General features: G+C 44.0%; 1 protein-coding gene across 9 annotated transcripts in view; it reads right to left on the bottom strand.

The window, feature by feature from the left end:
• SLC23A2 (solute carrier family 23 member 2) overlaps positions 1 to 18500 on the bottom strand; it is a 151155-nt gene that overhangs the window by 60092 nt on the left and 72563 nt on the right. For all 9 annotated transcript variants that reach the window (XM_054541692.2, XM_063720707.1, XM_024238913.3 and 6 more), the window contains one exon: positions 398 to 496. In XM_054541692.2, coding sequence (XP_054397667.1) covers positions 398 to 496 — 99 coding nt within the window. The remainder of the gene's footprint in view (positions 1 to 397; positions 497 to 18500) is intronic.

The raw sequence follows: 18500 nt of genomic DNA, 5'->3' as shown, positions 1-18500 counted from the left end.
ATTTTAGAGACAGGGAACTGAGGCCCAGAGAACTTCTATAATTTCCTCAGTCTGACTCATATTTGCACCCAGACCTGATGCCAGACCTCAAGCTCTTAACCACTTCCCTCTGCCATCTTGGCTGAGGCCTTTTTAAATATCTAGATCCTCCTCTATGGTTCTCACCTTAAATGCCATTAAAACAATTAAAAAACAAAAAACTAGTAACTTCTATTCCCTATGGCTCCTCCTACTTCCCTTATGAAGAGAACACACGCCCTTGGGAGTCAGAGACCAAGCCCCAGATGACGGACATGCAGGTGCCTGAAAGGGATCCGGATCCAGATCCGGATCTGGGGCAGCACTTGTGGGAGGGCATGGAGGTGGGAGTGGGGACACGGGGTGAGGGAAGGGGTACCTTTTCTGCAATGCCGTTTTCCGTAGTGTAGATAGCCATGAGCTCAGTGTCCTCATTGTCCTGCTCCCCGCTGGAGGTGGCGCCTCCATTTATCACCACCTGCAGAGACAATGAACTTAGGGCTGTTTCAGCGTGAACCACATTTTCCTCCCCCCGAAAGCCGTTTGTAATTCTCCTGGTGAGTGCATGACCAGGCATGGTTTTGATGGAGAAACATACTCCATGTACAATATGGGGAGGCTGCCTTAGGAGAAGGCTCAGCCGGGGAGAACAGAAATAAAATCCCAGGGCAACCTCAGCAGGGGCACCCCCACATCCTCCAGGGCAAGGGAAGTTTGGCTCAGAGGTCCATACTGTTTGTGGACCAGGCCCCGGCTGAACAGGTGAGAGTACCCTGAGCTGCCTCGGTTAAGATCCCTGCCCACATAACCACCTGCTGCTGACCTCCTGCCCCTAGAAGGGGAAATGTTCTAGCTGGAGGAACTCAAGCTCTGCTGTTCACCTAAGTAAACCAGCCCATTGGAGAACACTCCTCGGTAAGGGGCCACACCACTGTCCTGGGTTCTGCCAGCCAGTAGCAAGAGCCATAAGATATTTTTACTTTTTAGCCACATGGTTCCACTTCTAGGAATCTATACTGCAGAACAATAATGAGAACAAAAGCTTTAACCCAAAGAAAGTAATCACTGTTTATAATAACAAATAACTAGTTTTTGTTTTTTTACTTTGTTGTTGTTGTTGTTGTTTTGTTTTGTTTTTGAGACGATGTCTCGCTCTGCCCAGGCTGGAATGCAATGGCATGATCTCGGCTCACTGCAACCTCCGCCTCCCAGGTTCAAGCGATTCTCCTGCCTCAGCCTCTCGAGTAGCTGGAATTACAGGTGCCCACCACAACACCTGGCTAATTTTTATATTATTAGTAGAGACAGGGTTTCACCATGTCGGTCAGGCTGGTCTCGAACTCCTGACCTCAGGTGATCCACTCACCTCAGCCCCCGAAAGTGCTGGGATTATAGGCGTGAGCCACTGCACATGGCTCAAATAACTAGTTATAGGCCACTGACACCCAGAATACTACAAGGGAAAAGATTTTTACACAGAGTAATATCAAGGAAAATGCACATGTAATAAATATTAAGGTAACTGTATATATGGTTAACAGTACAACTACATTTAAAAACTACAGACTTAAAAAGCATATAAAAAGTTCAAATTCTGGCATTGTGAAATACACTAAAAGCAAGTAGAAGACAAGTGATAGCCTAGGAGAAAATACAGTGCAGCAGATATAAAAAGGGTCAGTGTCAATATGCGTAAAGAACACCTCAAACCAATAATAAAACCAAACAATCCAATTCATCCCTGAGAGGTCTAAGGAAAAAGGATGGAAAGGAAATGAGCAAGGGCTAGGAATATATCATTCATAGAAGAAAAACATATATACAATAAAACACATGAAAAGCTGTTCCATATCATTTTAAATTATGGAAATAATTATTAAAATTTTATTTTTAAAAAAACAAATTTAGAGGGAAACTTAAAAAACTGAATCAGGTATTGACCAAGGTATGGGGGAGAGTTACTCTCCTGTGTTCTGGGAGAGAATATGCTCTTGGTGGAATGGCCTTCATGGAGGGGAATTTGGCAATGGGATTTAAAACAGGTATTTCTGTGGATCCAGCAATTATACTCATAGAAGCTTATCCTCTAGAAATATCCATGCAGGTAATATGTACATTCAAGGTTGATCACTGCTGTAATTTATGAAATACTGAATACTTGGGGACAACATAAATGTTCATCAAAAAGACACAGTTACATTATTATACACTCATTTAGAGGAGATATTCAGCCATTAAAAATAATAAAGCACCGGACACAGTGGCTCAGGCCCGTAATCCTTGCACTTTGGAAGGCTGAGGCAGGCAGATCACCTGAGGTCAGGAGTTCGAGACCAGCTGGCCAACACAGTGAAACCCCGTCTCTACTAAAAATACTAAACTAAGCCAAGCATGGTGTTGCACATCTGTAGTCCCGGCTACTCAGGAGGCTGAGGCAGGAGAACTGCCGGAACATGAAAGGTGGGGGTTGCACTCCAGCCTGGGTGACAGAGCAAGACATTGACTCTAAATAAATAAATAAATAAATAAATAGCTGATGTACTGATTAAAAAAAAAAAAAAAAAAAAGAACTCCAAGAAATACTGTTTTTAAAGTCATAAAAACAATAAGCCTAAAATTATCCCAACTAAAAAAGAAAATTGTAATGACCCCACCACTTGTCTAAAAAGGACAGAAAAGGATACAGGAAAATCACAACCAGTAGGAAGGGTGCTGCCTTAGGGACAAGAACAGCAATAGCAGATACTTTTCATCTTTTCACTCCCAACCCTTTGTAACCCTTTGTTTGGATCTTTTATGATCAGGATGTATTTGTGTTATTTGTATACTGCTTTTTTTTAAAATGGATAATTTAAAAAAAAGACATACTCCAAAATGCTAACAGTGGTTGTCCTTAATTGGTAGGGCCATTTTTGCCAACTTTTTCCCCTTTTTATATTTTGGTAATTTCCTAAAATGAGTAAGTACAATTTATTTTGATAATAGGGAAGAAATTTAAGACTAAAATCCTAGCAGCACAGCTTGGATTGAGGAGGTCCAGAGAGATTCCCAATTCATGTGCTTTTGTAGTCAAGGAAATCAGGGCAGTGAAAAATTAGGTTTCTCATTCAAGGTCATACAGATTATAACCTAGGTCTGAAGTGGGTTTTTAAGTATGCCAGAGAGGCCAGGCGCAGTGGCTCATGCCTGTAATCCCAGCACTTTGGGAGGCCGTGGCAGGCAGATCACCCGAGATCAGGAGTTCGAGACCAGCCTGGCCAACATGGCAAAATCCCATCTCTACTAAAAATACAAAAATTAGCTGAGCGTGGTGATGGGTGCCTGTAATCCCAGGTACTTGAGAGGATGAGGCAGGAGAATCACTTGAACCCAGGAGGTGGAGGTTGCAGTGAGCCGAGACTGTGCCACTGTACTCCACCCTGGTAAACAGAGCGAGACTCCATCTCAACAAATAAAAAACAAAATAAAATAAAAATAAAAAGTATGCCAGAAATCTCAATTAATAAGTACATACTCCTACAGAGCAGAATTCTCTTACATTACTTCAAATAAAGACCTGCTTTTAAAATTATTTCTCAAACATGTTATAGTTTTTTACACAAGCCAACTGAGTTTGTGGAGCTGGTTTGCCTATAAAAATTGGCTGCTGGGAGGATACACATTCCTGGCCAAGTTCAGGTCCACGAGATGAAACTCTTAACTTATAGAGAGAACTGTGCTCCAAGTCATATCGCAGCAGTGCTCAACCCACTGAGAAGCCAAGAGCAACACGCTCTCAGGATGAACTCTCTTAAAACACGGATTAGTTACTAAATCATCAGAAAAACCTAGATATGATTGAAAGTCTGACTCTAGCCAAACTAACCTTCACCTGCATTTATCTCGGGTTGCTGCAGGGAACAGCAACTTTACCAGTAAGGGGTTTCCTTTGCAGGAGATGAAAATGTTTTGGAACCAAATGGACGAGGCTGTATAACACTGTGAGTGTATTAAAATATCACTGAATTGTTCACTTTAATTTCATGTTATGCAAACTTCACCTCGATACATTTAAAAAAATCATCTGTATACATGGCACTAAGAAGACAGATTCTGGAATGAGTTAGCAATTCCTACTGCTCCCCTGACACATTCCACTCACTACCTATACATACACAAATAAGTATGATGATCCCCAACTTACAATGGTTAAACTTAGGATTTTTTGATTTTACAGTGGTACAAAAGTGATACGTATTCAGTAGAAACTGTCAAGCACCTATATAACCCCTCTGCTTTTCACTTCAGTATTCAAGAAACTGCAAGAGATATTCAACACTTTACCATAAAATAGGCTTTGTGTTAGATGCTTTTGCCTAACTACAGGCTAATGTAAGGATTCTGAGCACACGTGAGGTAGGCGAGGTTAAGCTATGAATTGCCAGTAGGTTAGGTGTATTAAATGCATTTTAGGGGTGTAACTATGTCGTAAGTCAAGGAACATCTATATTATAAAATGCAGATACTCCTAAGCCTAGAAAAAAAGCTCACGTATTCATTCGTTCAACAAATTGCGGTTGTATCCCAGGCAATGAGAATGGAGTCCTGCCTCCCTGCAGGAGCTCAGTCCAGACTGAGTGCCCCACCAAGGAATTCCGCTGTTACACAGGAGGCAGTCAGTAGCCACAAAGAAATGCCAAGAACAGGAGTGCCACAGTTAGATGCTAGCACTGGACAGCCATTCTGGGTGCAGCAGGAGAGTGGATGGGTGGGGTAAAGGAATGACCCTTTGGCACATGAGGAGACAGGAGCTGGGCCAAGGTGTTAACAGTGGTCTGGGAAAGACAGTCAGCTTCAGGAGAGAGCAATTATGTGGACTTAATGCCCCCTGAAGATTGTCTGGATGGGAGCTCTGTGGTGAGTACAGTGGGGAGATACCATCACAGCACAGCAGGGGGCACAGGAGTAAAGTGTCCAGGCTGGGTTTCTCAGCTGGGAAGCTGGGTGGATGGAGGTGCCAGTCCCAAAGAGACCGGTGGAGGTAGGGGTGGAGTGTTTGTAAGCCAATTCAAAATGTGTTTGATCCACAGAAATCATCCAAAAAAGGAAGCTTTACTTTGTCAGGCTAGTCCAGGAAGTTTATTTAACTGTAAATACTACTGACCTAGAAAACCTACGATTTGCACAGGTCCAGCTGTCCCTGGGGACCTCAGAGCCCAGCTGCCCCCTGCTACCCTCCTGTTGCACAGCTGAGATGTAGCTCTCCTCTCCATGCTACCCCCATCCTCTAAGGAAGCCCGTAATAACATGGGGACGCCAGCTGGAAATGCTCTTGTCTGACTGGCTTGTCTCTGATCTATTTACATGCAGGAGGCTGCCTAAATAGTTCTTGCCTAAACGGTTCTTACAGATGAAGAGTTCTACTGGAAGTACTAGTCTATTTTACTAGCATTTTTTCCTTTGGCTTATTAAAATAGATACTCTAATGGTCTATTTTTAATGCAAAATTTAATTTTAAAAATCAAATGGTAAAAATCAGTTCTTGAGGACTGAATTTTTTATGGGAAAAGGATTAAAATGTTGATGATAGTATCAAAGCTTCATATTTTGGAACCTTTAAATATTATTTTAACTGGGAAATAAAACATGTCTTGGGAAGCTTTCTAAACTTAATAAAGTCTGGTTTTCTTTTGGGTAACTAATAGATAACAGAAGAATCTTGGCATCGTTCACCTCAGGAAATTGATCAAGTTTTTACAAAAATACCAGCAGATTAGTATACCCCTTTTGGGAACAAGATGTCCTTTCTTCTCCAAAACTATCTTAAACTAAACTCGTGGCCTTAAGTTTTGTCTCCTAAACTAACATTGTACAATCAATCAGCTATGAAAGGAGGTTTTCTCTGCCTAACCAGATGATTTTGTTTGTCTCCAATATGCAATTGCATTTGCATTGTATTTATTGAGCAACAGACACATTTCCATACTCAAAGTTCAAGTCTTACACTTGTCTTTTTGCTTGTGTTTTATTTTTACTAAGCTAAGACAATGGTATTAAAGTATTTATTTCTAAACAGTTCTTCTGAGATGGTCAGAGGTGTAGGAAGCAGGAGTGACAGAAGTCATTGCCTAGGGGCGTCAGTATCACAGCAGTGCCAGGAGAAACTGACAGCTGTGTGTGCCCACATTTCTCAAGCAGAAGTGACAGTGCATGTGCTGCTTACTGACACCTGTCAAGCGGAGGGCACTGGCACCTGCGAAACCCCACACCTCCAATGAGAGTGTTCAGAACTCAATTTCCGACTTATTCAGGATGTGGTCATAATTCATCCACACTATAACGTGTCTGGCCGCTAAGAGAACCACTTTATACTAAACCAATCACTTTCAGAATAGTAATAAAGTTCCCCAAATTTCTGCTTTCTATTCTTTTAACAGAAAGGTAACACACACTGTTATTAATCCCCCTCCTCAATGTGTGCACACACCATTATTTCCTCTTGTATCCAAATCTACTCCACAATTAAAATGTCTTTTGAATACAGAAGATAATAGATTAGTGTTTCCCAGCCTTTACTCCAAGCTCCTTTACTATGAACATGAAAACTTCCCACCTACTTTCAATATTATTAGAAATTTCAAAATTAACCACTATGAAAAATAAGTTCAAGTGAGTACAGTACAACATATTCTAAACACCCAAAGCTTGTCAATCTAGATTACATCATCTCAAAAAGATGCAGCAGCGGACAGATCTAACATGACACTAGCGACCTTGAATCTGGCTGATGCAGCAAAGCCTCTAATTTTGCTTTCACTGCCTCTTCCAACAGGACAGCTCCTGTAACTCCCCAGTGCAGGTGATGCTGCTGGATGGCTCAGCCTCCACCACTCGCCTGGCCCAGCCTGGTCTTCTTAGGGCTGCCTTCTCCAGAAGGCTAAGGCTGTGGCAGTGAGAAGCACCCCGGGGATTCCAGCTGCATCTCACCTGTCCCCCAGTAGGGTGACAAGAGGAGCCAGAAGGAGCCTTACCTCTCCCTGTGCCGGCCTACAGTAGAGCTCGGGCGGGTGATGTGTCTGCCAAGGCCCACACTGAAACACTCTGCAGTGTGTGCTCCTCCCACACTCCAGGCAGGTGGTGCTGGTGACTGCTACTGTCTGCCTGGCACATATTCATGCCTGGCACTAGGTTGGGCACTTCAAACATCTTCCCTGCTAGGTGAGGTTTCTAAGAGATGTCCCTGGGGATCCCGTCCCCAGATGGATTCAAGAACAGATCCTAAGGCCACGCAGCACATTACAGCACTTCACCCAAAGCGGACTGTCCTCTCCCATTCTTTCCAGGAGCTAACACATTACAGATAACAAACCCATGTCTGTAAAAGGTAAATATGGAAGGGACACAAACCCAGAAAGAAAAGGGCTAACATCCCAACAGGAAAATAACTAAGGAAATAAACATGCTTCTTGAACAGTAAAAAGATGCTCAATCTTACTCATAAGATATACATTAAAACTATGATGAGAGGCCAGGTGCGGTGGCTCAAGCCTGTAATCCGAGCGCTCTGGGAGGCCAAGATGGGTGTATCACTTGAGGTCAGGAGTTCGAGACCAGCCTGGCCAACATGGTGAAACCCCATCTCCATTAAAAATACAAAAGTTAGCTGGGCATGGAGGCTCGCGCCTGTAATCCTAGCTACTTGGGAGACTGAGGCAGGAGAATTGCTTGAACCTGGGAGGTGGAGGTTGCAATGAGCCGAGAACATGACACTGCACTCCAGCCTGGGCAACAACGAGACTCCACCAAACTATAATGAGAAACCTCTTTCTACCTACTAATCGGGACAAGAGCCCAGTCTGACCATATATTCTGCTGCCAAGCATGCAAGAAAACAGGCATTTACACATTGCTGAAGAAATTCCTCAACAGAGGGCAATTTGGTGAGTAGCCCCCTCAGCTTACCAAGGTACATCCCCTCTGACTCAAAAATCTCACTCTTGGAAATCTATCCTTCAGTTACACCTGAGTGAAACAACTTATGTGCCAGGTTATTCAGAGCAGTGCTATTTGTAATAGCAAAACATTAGAAACAGTCTAGATGTCTATCTGCAATAATTAAATAAATTATGGTATATCTATACCATGGATCGCTTTGCAGTTATAAAAAACAATGAAGATAATCCTTATACACTGACACAGGTATACAGAACATGATCTGTATATCAGAAAGTGAAAAGAGCAAGAACAGAGCTACAGACACAGATCTGTGGATACAGACACTTCCTTCTATAACAAAAGCTGCTCCCCCTAAACAGAGACAGAGTAAACATCCCCCTATCCTAGGGCTATCAGTAATGACAGGCGCAGATCTGGCTGGTGGTGCGGCTGGTTCTCCCTCTATTCCCTCAAATTGCTATCAGATCCAGGGATCTTCTCTGTAATTCTGTATGATGCAGTATCTTTGATCACCAGTATTGCTCCGCAGGAATAAAGGGGCTAGGGAGAAGAATAGGCACACTGAAAGAATATAAATGGCCAAGGAATGCTGGCAGAAGTGTTTGGCTTCACTGAAACTCAAAATTAAAGCAATCAGATACAATAAGGTCAATATAAACTAGGCTGTCATTTATTATAGCAAAGCATTAGAAACAATCCAAAGTCCCAATGAAAGTGGAAAAGTTAGATCCATGATTTGCTACATGTCACAATTACAAGTTCTGTTTCTAATAACATTGAGATGCCACGATATGATACAAAGTTAAAGGCTTTATAAAGCAGATTGTGTGTTACTGAGAATTTTATAAAAGAACACTCAAATACTTGTTTTAAATCTCTGGAAAGAAATACATCAAGGCTGGGCACAGTGGCTCACGCCTGTAATCTCAGCACTTTGGGAGACCAATCACTTGAGCCCAGGAATTCGAGACCAGCCTAGGCAACATGGCAAAACCCCATTCCTACTAAAAACAACAACAATAACAACAACTAGCTGGGTGTGGTGGTGCATGCCTATAGTCCCAGCTACCCAAGAGGCTGAAGTGGGAGGATCACTTGAGCCCAGGAGGTCAAGGCTGCAGGAAGCTATGATCATGCCACTGCACTCCAGCCTGGGTGACAGAGTGAGACCCTGTCTCAAACAACAGTCACAATCAAAAAAAGAAAAAAAAAAAAAAATACCCAAAATATCAGCAAAATATTTTGTTACTACCAAAATAACAGAAAGTGGTGTTTTTCTGGCTAGTGAGATTTTAAATATTTGTTTTCCTCATTTTACCATTCTGCATTTTCTGCAGTGAACTTATTTCTCTTGTAAATGAAGAAAGTTACACAAATAATGAAAAAGGGACAGAAAATACACATATGAGAACTACAAAAAAGAGGCAGAAGAACATATCAGCATTCTTGCTTCTTCCATTTCACCCCAACAATGTAGTTTGTACCGTAAAACCTAGGGAGAACTATGGATGCTTAAAAACATCCATTTTAAGGGCAATTTAAGAGGGTGGGGAATGTGACAACTGAGTGATTGCTGCCTCGAAACCTCCAATATCATATCTTCCTCCTCAAGTACTTTATCAAATCCTAGCAGGAATGAACTTTTTCTCCAATAGAATTATGGGCTTAGATTATGGTAAAGAAATCAATCTGAAATATTTTATCTCTAATCATTAAAACTAAGAAGCCTGCCTACCTAGCTTAGGCAAATAAAAGTTAGTGGGGGTGGGGATTAGGAATTTAGAAGTGGGGATTCACCTAGAAGAAAGGAAATCTGAAGTAGTCCTGGAAATGCAAAAGGCACAGGCAGGAACAGCAATCAGGGGTCAGAAGAGAGCGAGCAGGGGTCAGAAGAGAGCGAGGCTGTGGGGCAGGGAGATCACACGGAGGTTGTCGCGATGATCCCAGGAAGAACTGATGCTGACCCACAGAAAGCGGAGGCAGCAGGATGAAGGCAGGGAGATCACATGGGGTAGGAAAGGCAGGAGGCTTTGTCAACTACTTCTGATGCATTCCTGTCACAGCATTTAGCAAGAGCAGAACAAACAAGAGGTCCTCTAAGGCCTTTTCCATGACCAAGATTCCATAAACCTGACCTCACACAAATTAAGAGATGAGAGGCCGGGCACGGTGGCTCACGCCTTTATCCCAGCACTTTGGGAGGCCGAGGCAGGCGGATCACTTGAGGTCAGGAGTTTGAGACCATCCTGGCCAACATGGTAAAATCCAGTCTCCACCAAAAAATACAAAAATTAGCTGGGCATGGTGGTGCATGCCTGTAGTCCCAGCTAGCTACTTGGAAGGCTGAGGCACAAGAACTGCTTGAACCCGGGAGGCGGAGGCTGCAGTGAGCCAAGATCACGCCACTGCACTCCAGCCTGGGTGACAGCAAGACCGTGTCTTTAAAAAAAAAAAAAAAAAAAAAAAGCACACACACACACACACATACACATACACATACACACACACACATACACGTAAGAGATGGCCAGAATGCTGATCAACTTTGTAAGCCTGCTATAGTAAGAGACTGTAGCAAGAACTTCTTGCTATTTTCATTCGTAACAAATTGTGTGTCTCCCAACTATTACATGTGTACTTTGTATTACTAACATCTCTCATTTCATTTAAAACTACCAAAACTCTGTTCAAATTAAAAGTATATTGCAATATGACAAACTATCTGAAACCTCAAAACCAGAGGAAAAAAAATTAATTTTTAAGTTAAAAATCTAGGACTGGGTGTGGTGGCTTATGCCTGTAATCCCAGCACTTTGGGAGGCCAAGGTGGGAAGACTGCTTGAGCCCAGGAGTTCGAGACCAGCCTGGGCAATGTAGCGAGACTCCATCTGGAAGGGAGGGAGGCAGGGAGGCAGGGAGGGAGGGAGGATGGATAAGGAAAAGAATATCTTACTATGCACAAAAATCTTCACTTGCATCCCATCGTTTTGATGTTTTCATTTCAAAGCATATATTGGCATATTCCTTTTCTAACACTTTTTCCCACCAACTTACAAATTTTAAAACAGAAAAGGGTGCTCATCTTGGTTGTTCCACTTCAAGCTGTTAAGGGCATCCCCTGCCTAAATCATGGCCATTATGCAGTATATTAAAACTCTCATCTTACAGAAATAGGAGAATTAAACCAATTCCCTAGGCCGACTCCAGGAAACAGTCTCTCTTCATCCTCAGGGCCTTCTTGGAATCATAGTCAATCCCAAAATCTATTATTCTTACAGAAAGAACATTTTCCCAGACAACTATTATTACCATCCAACTGAGACTTTTCGTTTTAAGATCTAAGTACTCCAAATTCTCTATTTAGGGATGTACAAAAAGGAACTTCACAGCACCTGGTACTAAAGTCACAAGAACAAGGACATGTTCTGGGCTTCTTTGCTTGGTTTTTAGAATGAAGGTATTTACACCAAAAAACCTTTTTGCCTTCTTTTCACTGCTGAAAAGGGGCATGTTCAAATCTGTCATCATACAGTCAGGGGTTTAGAGGAACTGAAGCAGCCATTAAATGGTTTCTTCACTGTACCTCCCTACCTCTTTCTGCCAAGGTCACTTGTCTTAAAGAAGGGAAGGGAAGGAAGAAGAGGGGAGGGAAGGGAAACAGAAAAGGAAAGAAAGGAGCATGGGTCCCTGATCCTGGTGGCTGCCCTCCTACCCCCTGCTCTGGGGCATCCTCACATCCCTGCATCCTCGCACAGCACAGCTCTGAGCCACATCGCCACTCTGTCCTGCTCACCTCCTGCCTGCTAGGCACACCCATCAGGACACAGCCCCACAGGCCCCAGGTCTCCTCCTGAAGCTCCTTCCAGGAGTCTCTTCCAGGACAGCAACTCGCCCCTTCTTTTCAAAGCTCTCGGCCACACCTCCAGCCAACCCTTCCTTCACCACTGTGGCTCCTCCCCATCCTCCCTCCAAAGTCAGAGTTTCTCCTGACATACTTTTCAACGCCTGGAATGGGTGTCTCTTTCTGAAGGGACTTGCTCCCACCCTCATCCAGCCCAAAAGCACAGAGACCAGGTCTGCTCCAGAGCCTGGTGGCTTCTCCTGCCTCCACATGGCAAGCACCCAGGATGCAGCTACTGTCAGCACACCTGTCCCAGAGCCACCAGCTCCTGCCTGGCCTCCTGCTTTTCCTTTCAGCCTACTCCCCACTAGGCAGAGCATGTCACATCTCTGCTCAAAGGCCTCCAAAGGTTTTTCTCAGGCCAACATCCTGGTGAGGCCCACAAGGCCTATGGAATCTCTGGTCAATGCCCACCCTGGTGGAGCAACACCAGGCACCCCCCTGCTGTGGGGCCTTTGCCCTTGAGGCCCACACGCAGGCTTCCCACAAGTCCTCCAAGACTTTACTCAAAGGTCGCCTTCTTGGTGCAGCCTTTCCTGGCCGCCTGAATTTTCAGCATCCATACCTCTACCTTATTTTTTTCCCTAGTGTTTGTCAATATCTAACATCTATACATTTGACTTATTTCTATTGTGGATTGCCTGTCTCCCACACCAGAATGGAAGCCCTGTGGCCAGGCGAAGTGGCTCCCACCTGTAATCCCAGCACTTTGGGAGGCTGAGGCAGAAGGATTGCTTGAGCTCAGGAGTTTGAGATCAGTGACATAGTTAAGACCCTGTCTCTACAAAAAAAATTAAAAATCAGCTGAGCACAGTGGCATGTGCCATATTTCAGCTACTCAGGAGGCTGAGGTGGGAGGATGGCTTAAACCCAGGAGGTTGAGGCTGCAGTGAGCCATGATAATGCCACTGCACTTCAGCCTGAACGACAGAGCAAGACTGTCAAAAAAAAAAAAAAAGGATGGAAACTCATGGATTTTTGTCTGTCTGTTCATTGCCCTTCTCTAGAGCCCAGACCTGTGAGTGGCACCCAGTTCCTATTTTTAAAAGAACAAATTAATGAATGGCTTGCAGGTCCTGTATGATCACTGTCTGACCTCACATTCTATTTCTCACTATTCCCCTCCCTGATTTATTTTTCTTCACAGAATTTGTGACCAGCTGCCAGAAGACTGACGTATTTGCTTGTTTCTTTACTGTTTTCTCCTCCCACCATCACTAGGAGGCCAATTCCAGGACAGAGCCTCACGCGAAGCAGGTGCCCAATAACCATCTGCTGAATGGAAGAATTCCTTTCCTCCGCACTTTCCAGGTCAGGTCACTATCGGCTCACACCTGGACTGCGTAAGCACCCTAACTTGCCTTCCTATCTCCAGACCCTTCCTGCCCCAGCACCCACCGCAGGAATTTCCCACCCCAAAACGAGCAAATTTACTATGACCTCTCCTCAGCATCCCTGCTGCTCATCTCCACCTCCACTGTACTCTGCACTAAACTTGTGCCCCAAGCAGGACACTGCCATGCACACCCTCAGCTGAGAGGCCCTCAGTCTCCCTCCTCTTGACCTACTACACCTAGACATTTTTTAGGAGTTCCATGTTATCTCCCCTGGGAACCTCCATCTGACTGGCAAGGCCTACCCTACAACACGACTGGGCAAGGGTCTCACGTGAACACTATCACAGCACCCCTGCGGAATTCAAACCCTAACACCGATGGTATGCTGGCTGTCTTGCCATATGTCCCCCACTGGGCTGTAAGCAGTTGGTTACCAGGTATGTGCACCAGACACATTAAATCAATGGAGGAACGTGAGGCTGTGGCTTCTTCCCATTACATGTTCTGAAGAACACACACCAAGGGAAGATGAGAAGTGGTCGGTTCTTATGAACACCCAGGAGTATTTCTCCCATTCTCTGGTAAGACTGAACCTCATAAAGTTACTCCTCGGTCCATGCCGCTAATGTCTCCAGACAGAATAATCTACTCTTGATACCCAAATATTCTTACAAAGGCTGTTAAAAGAAATAAAAGCTTAAGGAAGCTTAAATGCTTTCCCTGACTCTGAATGATGACGCACTGAAACAACAGGCTGTGTGTGTCACAGCCGTGCCTGTGCCAACAGGAAGTCTGGGCTGTTAACTGGGCTTCCAGGTTTAGGTGGTCCAAGAACTGCTGAGCAAACACACAGCCTTTTTCTGGCTGTGCTTCCTGTCTGTACTTTGGGATCAATGTCCCTAGGGTATGATCATTCATCAGAACTTTTTTTGCTGTTTTTTTTTTTCTGGTTCCTATTTCTTGCCATGGGCATTCACCCCTATTTATGAATTTCCTAGCTAGCTTTAAAACACAAGAATTTGCCTAACTAGAGTCCTGTGGGATAAGAAGAAGATCTTTTGCTATGTTCCCCCTATTTGATATGAACTCTGACCACATGATCTAATTTCCATGAGTTCTGGGGCTTGGCACATCTCTTGTTCTTACTTTGACCTAGTGGACATTCTACTTCTAAGTATGGATTTGTTCTTTTTCTTTGTAAAATGTTTGTGTAGGTGTTTTGTTTTATTTTGTTTAAAGATCTGGGAAGCACTCATCCAACACAGGATGCCTAAGAGAATCTCTAAAGACGAGATCCTTATCAGCCACACACCCCGCCTCCCTTTTCAGGAGACACCCCATAAGCCTGGTTCTCAGGAACAGCCAGATTTGGTTACTGGAGCCCAACCTCGCTGCACTCCAGCACACCTTTCTCTAGATGCCTTAACAGCTGAGAGCCTAAAGCCCAGCTTTGGATTCTGAGGCAAATGAGAAAATAAGAGCCAACATTTCAGCCTTGCAAGGCCCTAACCAGCAAGCAGAGATGGGCTAGCCACTAGCCACGTGTGGCTATGGAGTGCTTGACGAGTGCAACCAACAAAGTGAATTTCAGGTTTTATTTAATAGTATTTAATTTAAATGTAAACAGTCACATGTGACTGGCAGCCATGATGTGGGACAGCACAGATCCAGACAAAAAGATAAAACCCAGAGCTGCCATGCTGGCTATTCTTCAATATTTACATTCGCAAAGGCCAGAATGAAACAAGGCACTAGCAGGCGGCAATGTCCTGGCGTGATCCTCCCAGTCACTCACGTGCGGGTATATCCAACGGTGAGACCCTCAACCCTATCTTCCTCTGCCAGCTCTGCCTGGCAGCACCCTCTCAAAGGGTCAGTCACCACCCACATGAGCCGTCACAGTGAGTCTTTATAGCTCTCCTGATCTCTGTGTGCGTCAAGTCCCACACCCCCAGTGCCTGCAGGCTTTAGGAGCACCGCAGTTCAAATCCACAACTTCTCAAATAAAACCCATCATCTTCCATCTTCCCCACCCTCCAAACGTATGGTTTTCCCTAGACTTCATATTTTCTCCAAAGCCAACATATACCCAATCAGGTTCTTATGTATAAAATCTTGATGGGAATCCGAAACATCTCCTTCTTTGGCCCTCAAAACCTCCTATCATCTCTTCTATCAGCCTCACCTCTGTTCTTACTATTCCCATGCCTTTGGTATCTCCCAGACACACCAATTCTTCCTGTGTTACCCCACTGCCCCTGCCTCCAACCAGCTCCCCCCACACTAATCCCATCCATCAGGCAATGGGAAGCGACCCACTGTAACTTAGTCCCCTCACTTTTTCCCTGTCAATGGGCAAATCATTCAAAATGGTCTTCTACTTTAAAAGTTGACTCAGGGTAGCAATTTCACTAGTGATTCAATATGGGCAGTACTGTATTCCTGTTCTTATTTTATATATATTTTGGAGACAGGGTCTTGCTCTCTCACCAAGGATGGCATGCAATGACACAACTGCTAACTCACTGCAGCCTCGAACCTCTGGGCTCAAGCAATCCTCCCATCTCAGTCTCCCAAGTAGGTAGGACTACAGGCATGCACCACCACATCCAGCTAATTTTTAAATTTTTTGTATGAATGAGGGTCTCGCTATGTTGCCACGGCTGGTCTTGAACTCCTGGCTGCAAGTGATCCTCCTGCCTTGGCCTCCCAGAGTGATGAGATTACAGGCCTGAGCATCCACACGCAGCCTATAACGTATTTTCTAACAAAACTATCCACAACCCAAAACTCCATCCCACAAACTATTCCTTTGTAAACATTCTTTGATGAGGTTTTGTTTTTGTGTTTTCCTTCTTTTATGTAATCTACTTTATCTTGAGCTTTGGGACTTCAGACTAAGATCCATCTTGGCATCCCTGACGCCAAATCATCCTGGGAGCTCATGTTTGGACTCTCTGCCATCTCTATCCTTGGCATTTCTCTCCTCCCAGCAGCTCCATCCCATGATTCCAACTCTATTCCTGCTCTTTGTAGTTCAATTTAGCATAACTTTAAAAACTATTTTCTTCCCCTTTTAAGGCTTCCTTTGACAGCCCTAGACTGGGATAAAAATTCCATAACATCCTTAATTAAATGGCTCTACTGTTAAATCAACTTTATAATTAACATCATATTTACACCCAACTATGGCTTACGTCCACATTCCCAGCTCCCATGCTCTCACAGGGACTCCTACTTAGGTTGGATCTGGAAATTAATGCTTTGAGCAGTATTCCTTCCCAACCCTGCCCTAAAAAATGTAACAGGGATAGCGGGAAAAACCTCAAAACAGGCAAACTTAAAAAGACAAACATTTCCATACGTAAGAAACATGTATGGGCTGGGCACGGTGGCTCACGCCTGTAATCCCAACACTTTGGGAGGCTGAGACAGGTGGGTCACTTGATCTCAGGAGTTCCAGACTAGCCTGGCAACATGCAGAAATGCCATCTCTAAATTTAAAAAATATATATATATACAAAAATGTAGCCAGGCCCAGTAGCATGTACCTGCAGTCCTAACTACTCAGGAGGCTGAGGTGGGAGGATCACCTGAGCCAAGGAGGTTGAGACTACAGTGAGCTGTGATCGCTTCACTGCACTCCAGCCTGGGCAACAGAATGAGACACTGTGTAAAAAAAAGAAAAGAAAAAGAAAAAAAAAAAACACTTATGGAAAAAAATGGGGCTGACATTGGTACCTGCTGGGCTGAGCCTGGAAGCCCTAAGCCAGGCAGCCTCGGCTCCAGTGGGGGAACAAGGTGGGGGCTGAACCAGGCCAGCAGGCTTCCCCACTCTTCCATGCCATGGTTGGCAACCCTGGGGAAGACAACGAGGGCTCCACCCTAGGGTCTGCCTCTGGACTGGATCCATAATGAGAAGACACAAACCCCACAGGAGCACAGAGAAAGAGATGAAATTCCCAGAAGATTCCAGATGGAAAGAGAACTAGGGAGGGACTTCATATAGTATATCAGGGTTCCCAATGATTTAAATGAAGTCACATTTAAAAGAAACACATATATACAAGAAATTAAGGACCAAAAATAGGCAGAAGTTAACCAAATTAAAATTTTAGAAGAAGTATAACTATTGCAATAAGAATTCAACACAAATACATGACTGTATACAAAAATAAGTAAACCGGAAAATGCTGAAGGACTCATCCAGAAGGCAGTGCCTGGAAGAGGATACCCAAATCATTAGAGAAAGCAGCTGAAGAGAAATGAGGACAGGCTGGAAGGCTGGGGTATATCATTCACAGAAGTCTGTGTAATAGTGGAGGGCAAACTACAATTATTTCCAGATGTACAAAGACTAAGATGGTGACCATCCATAGACCATCAGTGTATCTTAAATGAAAAGCAAACTAAGAGGGAAGAAAAAGAATGCAAGAAACAACAAGGAAGTAGGAAGCTGACAACATACAATGATGAATTCAACTGCTAATGATGAAATACTACAAGTTTAACCTAGAATAAGTAAATCTTAAATTCTGGACCATAATGACAAGGCAGGTGGGTGAGACATGTTCAAGTTCTTGTCCCAAAAGTAAAGGGAAGTGACAGTGAATCATCTCCTGGGCTGTAAGATAAAATAAAGCCACCAAAGAGACGAGGCAACCCCCATGCATGAAACCTTCCCGTTCACTCTTCAAGTTCATCTAATTTAATCTTGAACAACTGACTGATGCCTCTTCCCCTAGAAAACCTGTGTCAACCTTAAGCTTTCAACAGTGAAGTAAATCCAGTTTCAAAATTTTTCATTATAGGAAAAAAGAAAATGGTAATGCCAGTTGTAAAATTAGTTAAACAGCTCTCTGAGAATTAATACAATTTTAAAAAATAAACGAATAAATAAAGTGTGAACGAAAGCAGTCAATCAATGTACTTAAAAAATGCCATGTTCAGCTGGGCACAGTGGCTCACACCTGTAATCCCAGCACTTTGGGAGGCTGAGGTGGGTGGATCACCTGAGGTCAGGAGTTCGAGACCAGCCTGGCCAACATGGCAAAACCCCATCTCTACTAAAAATACAAAAATAAGCTGGGCGTGATGGCACATGCCTGTAGTCCCAGCTACTTGGGAGGCTGAGGCAGCAGAATCGCTTGAACTCGGGAGGCAGAGGTTGCAGTGAGCCGAGATGGTGCCGCTGCACTCCAGCATGGGTGACAGAGCAAGACGGTCTCAAAAAAAAAAAAAGATGCCATGTTCAAGTCAGGGTTGGTGGCATGCATCCGTAATCCCAGCTACTCGAGAGTCTAAGTCAG

Source organism: Pongo abelii, chromosome 21, assembly GCF_028885655.2.
Source record: "Pongo abelii isolate AG06213 chromosome 21, NHGRI_mPonAbe1-v2.0_pri, whole genome shotgun sequence".
Lineage (NCBI taxonomy): Eukaryota > Metazoa > Chordata > Mammalia > Primates > Hominidae > Pongo > Pongo abelii.
Note: the sequence above shows the minus strand (reverse complement) of the source record. Positions and strands in the feature narration are given on the sequence as shown.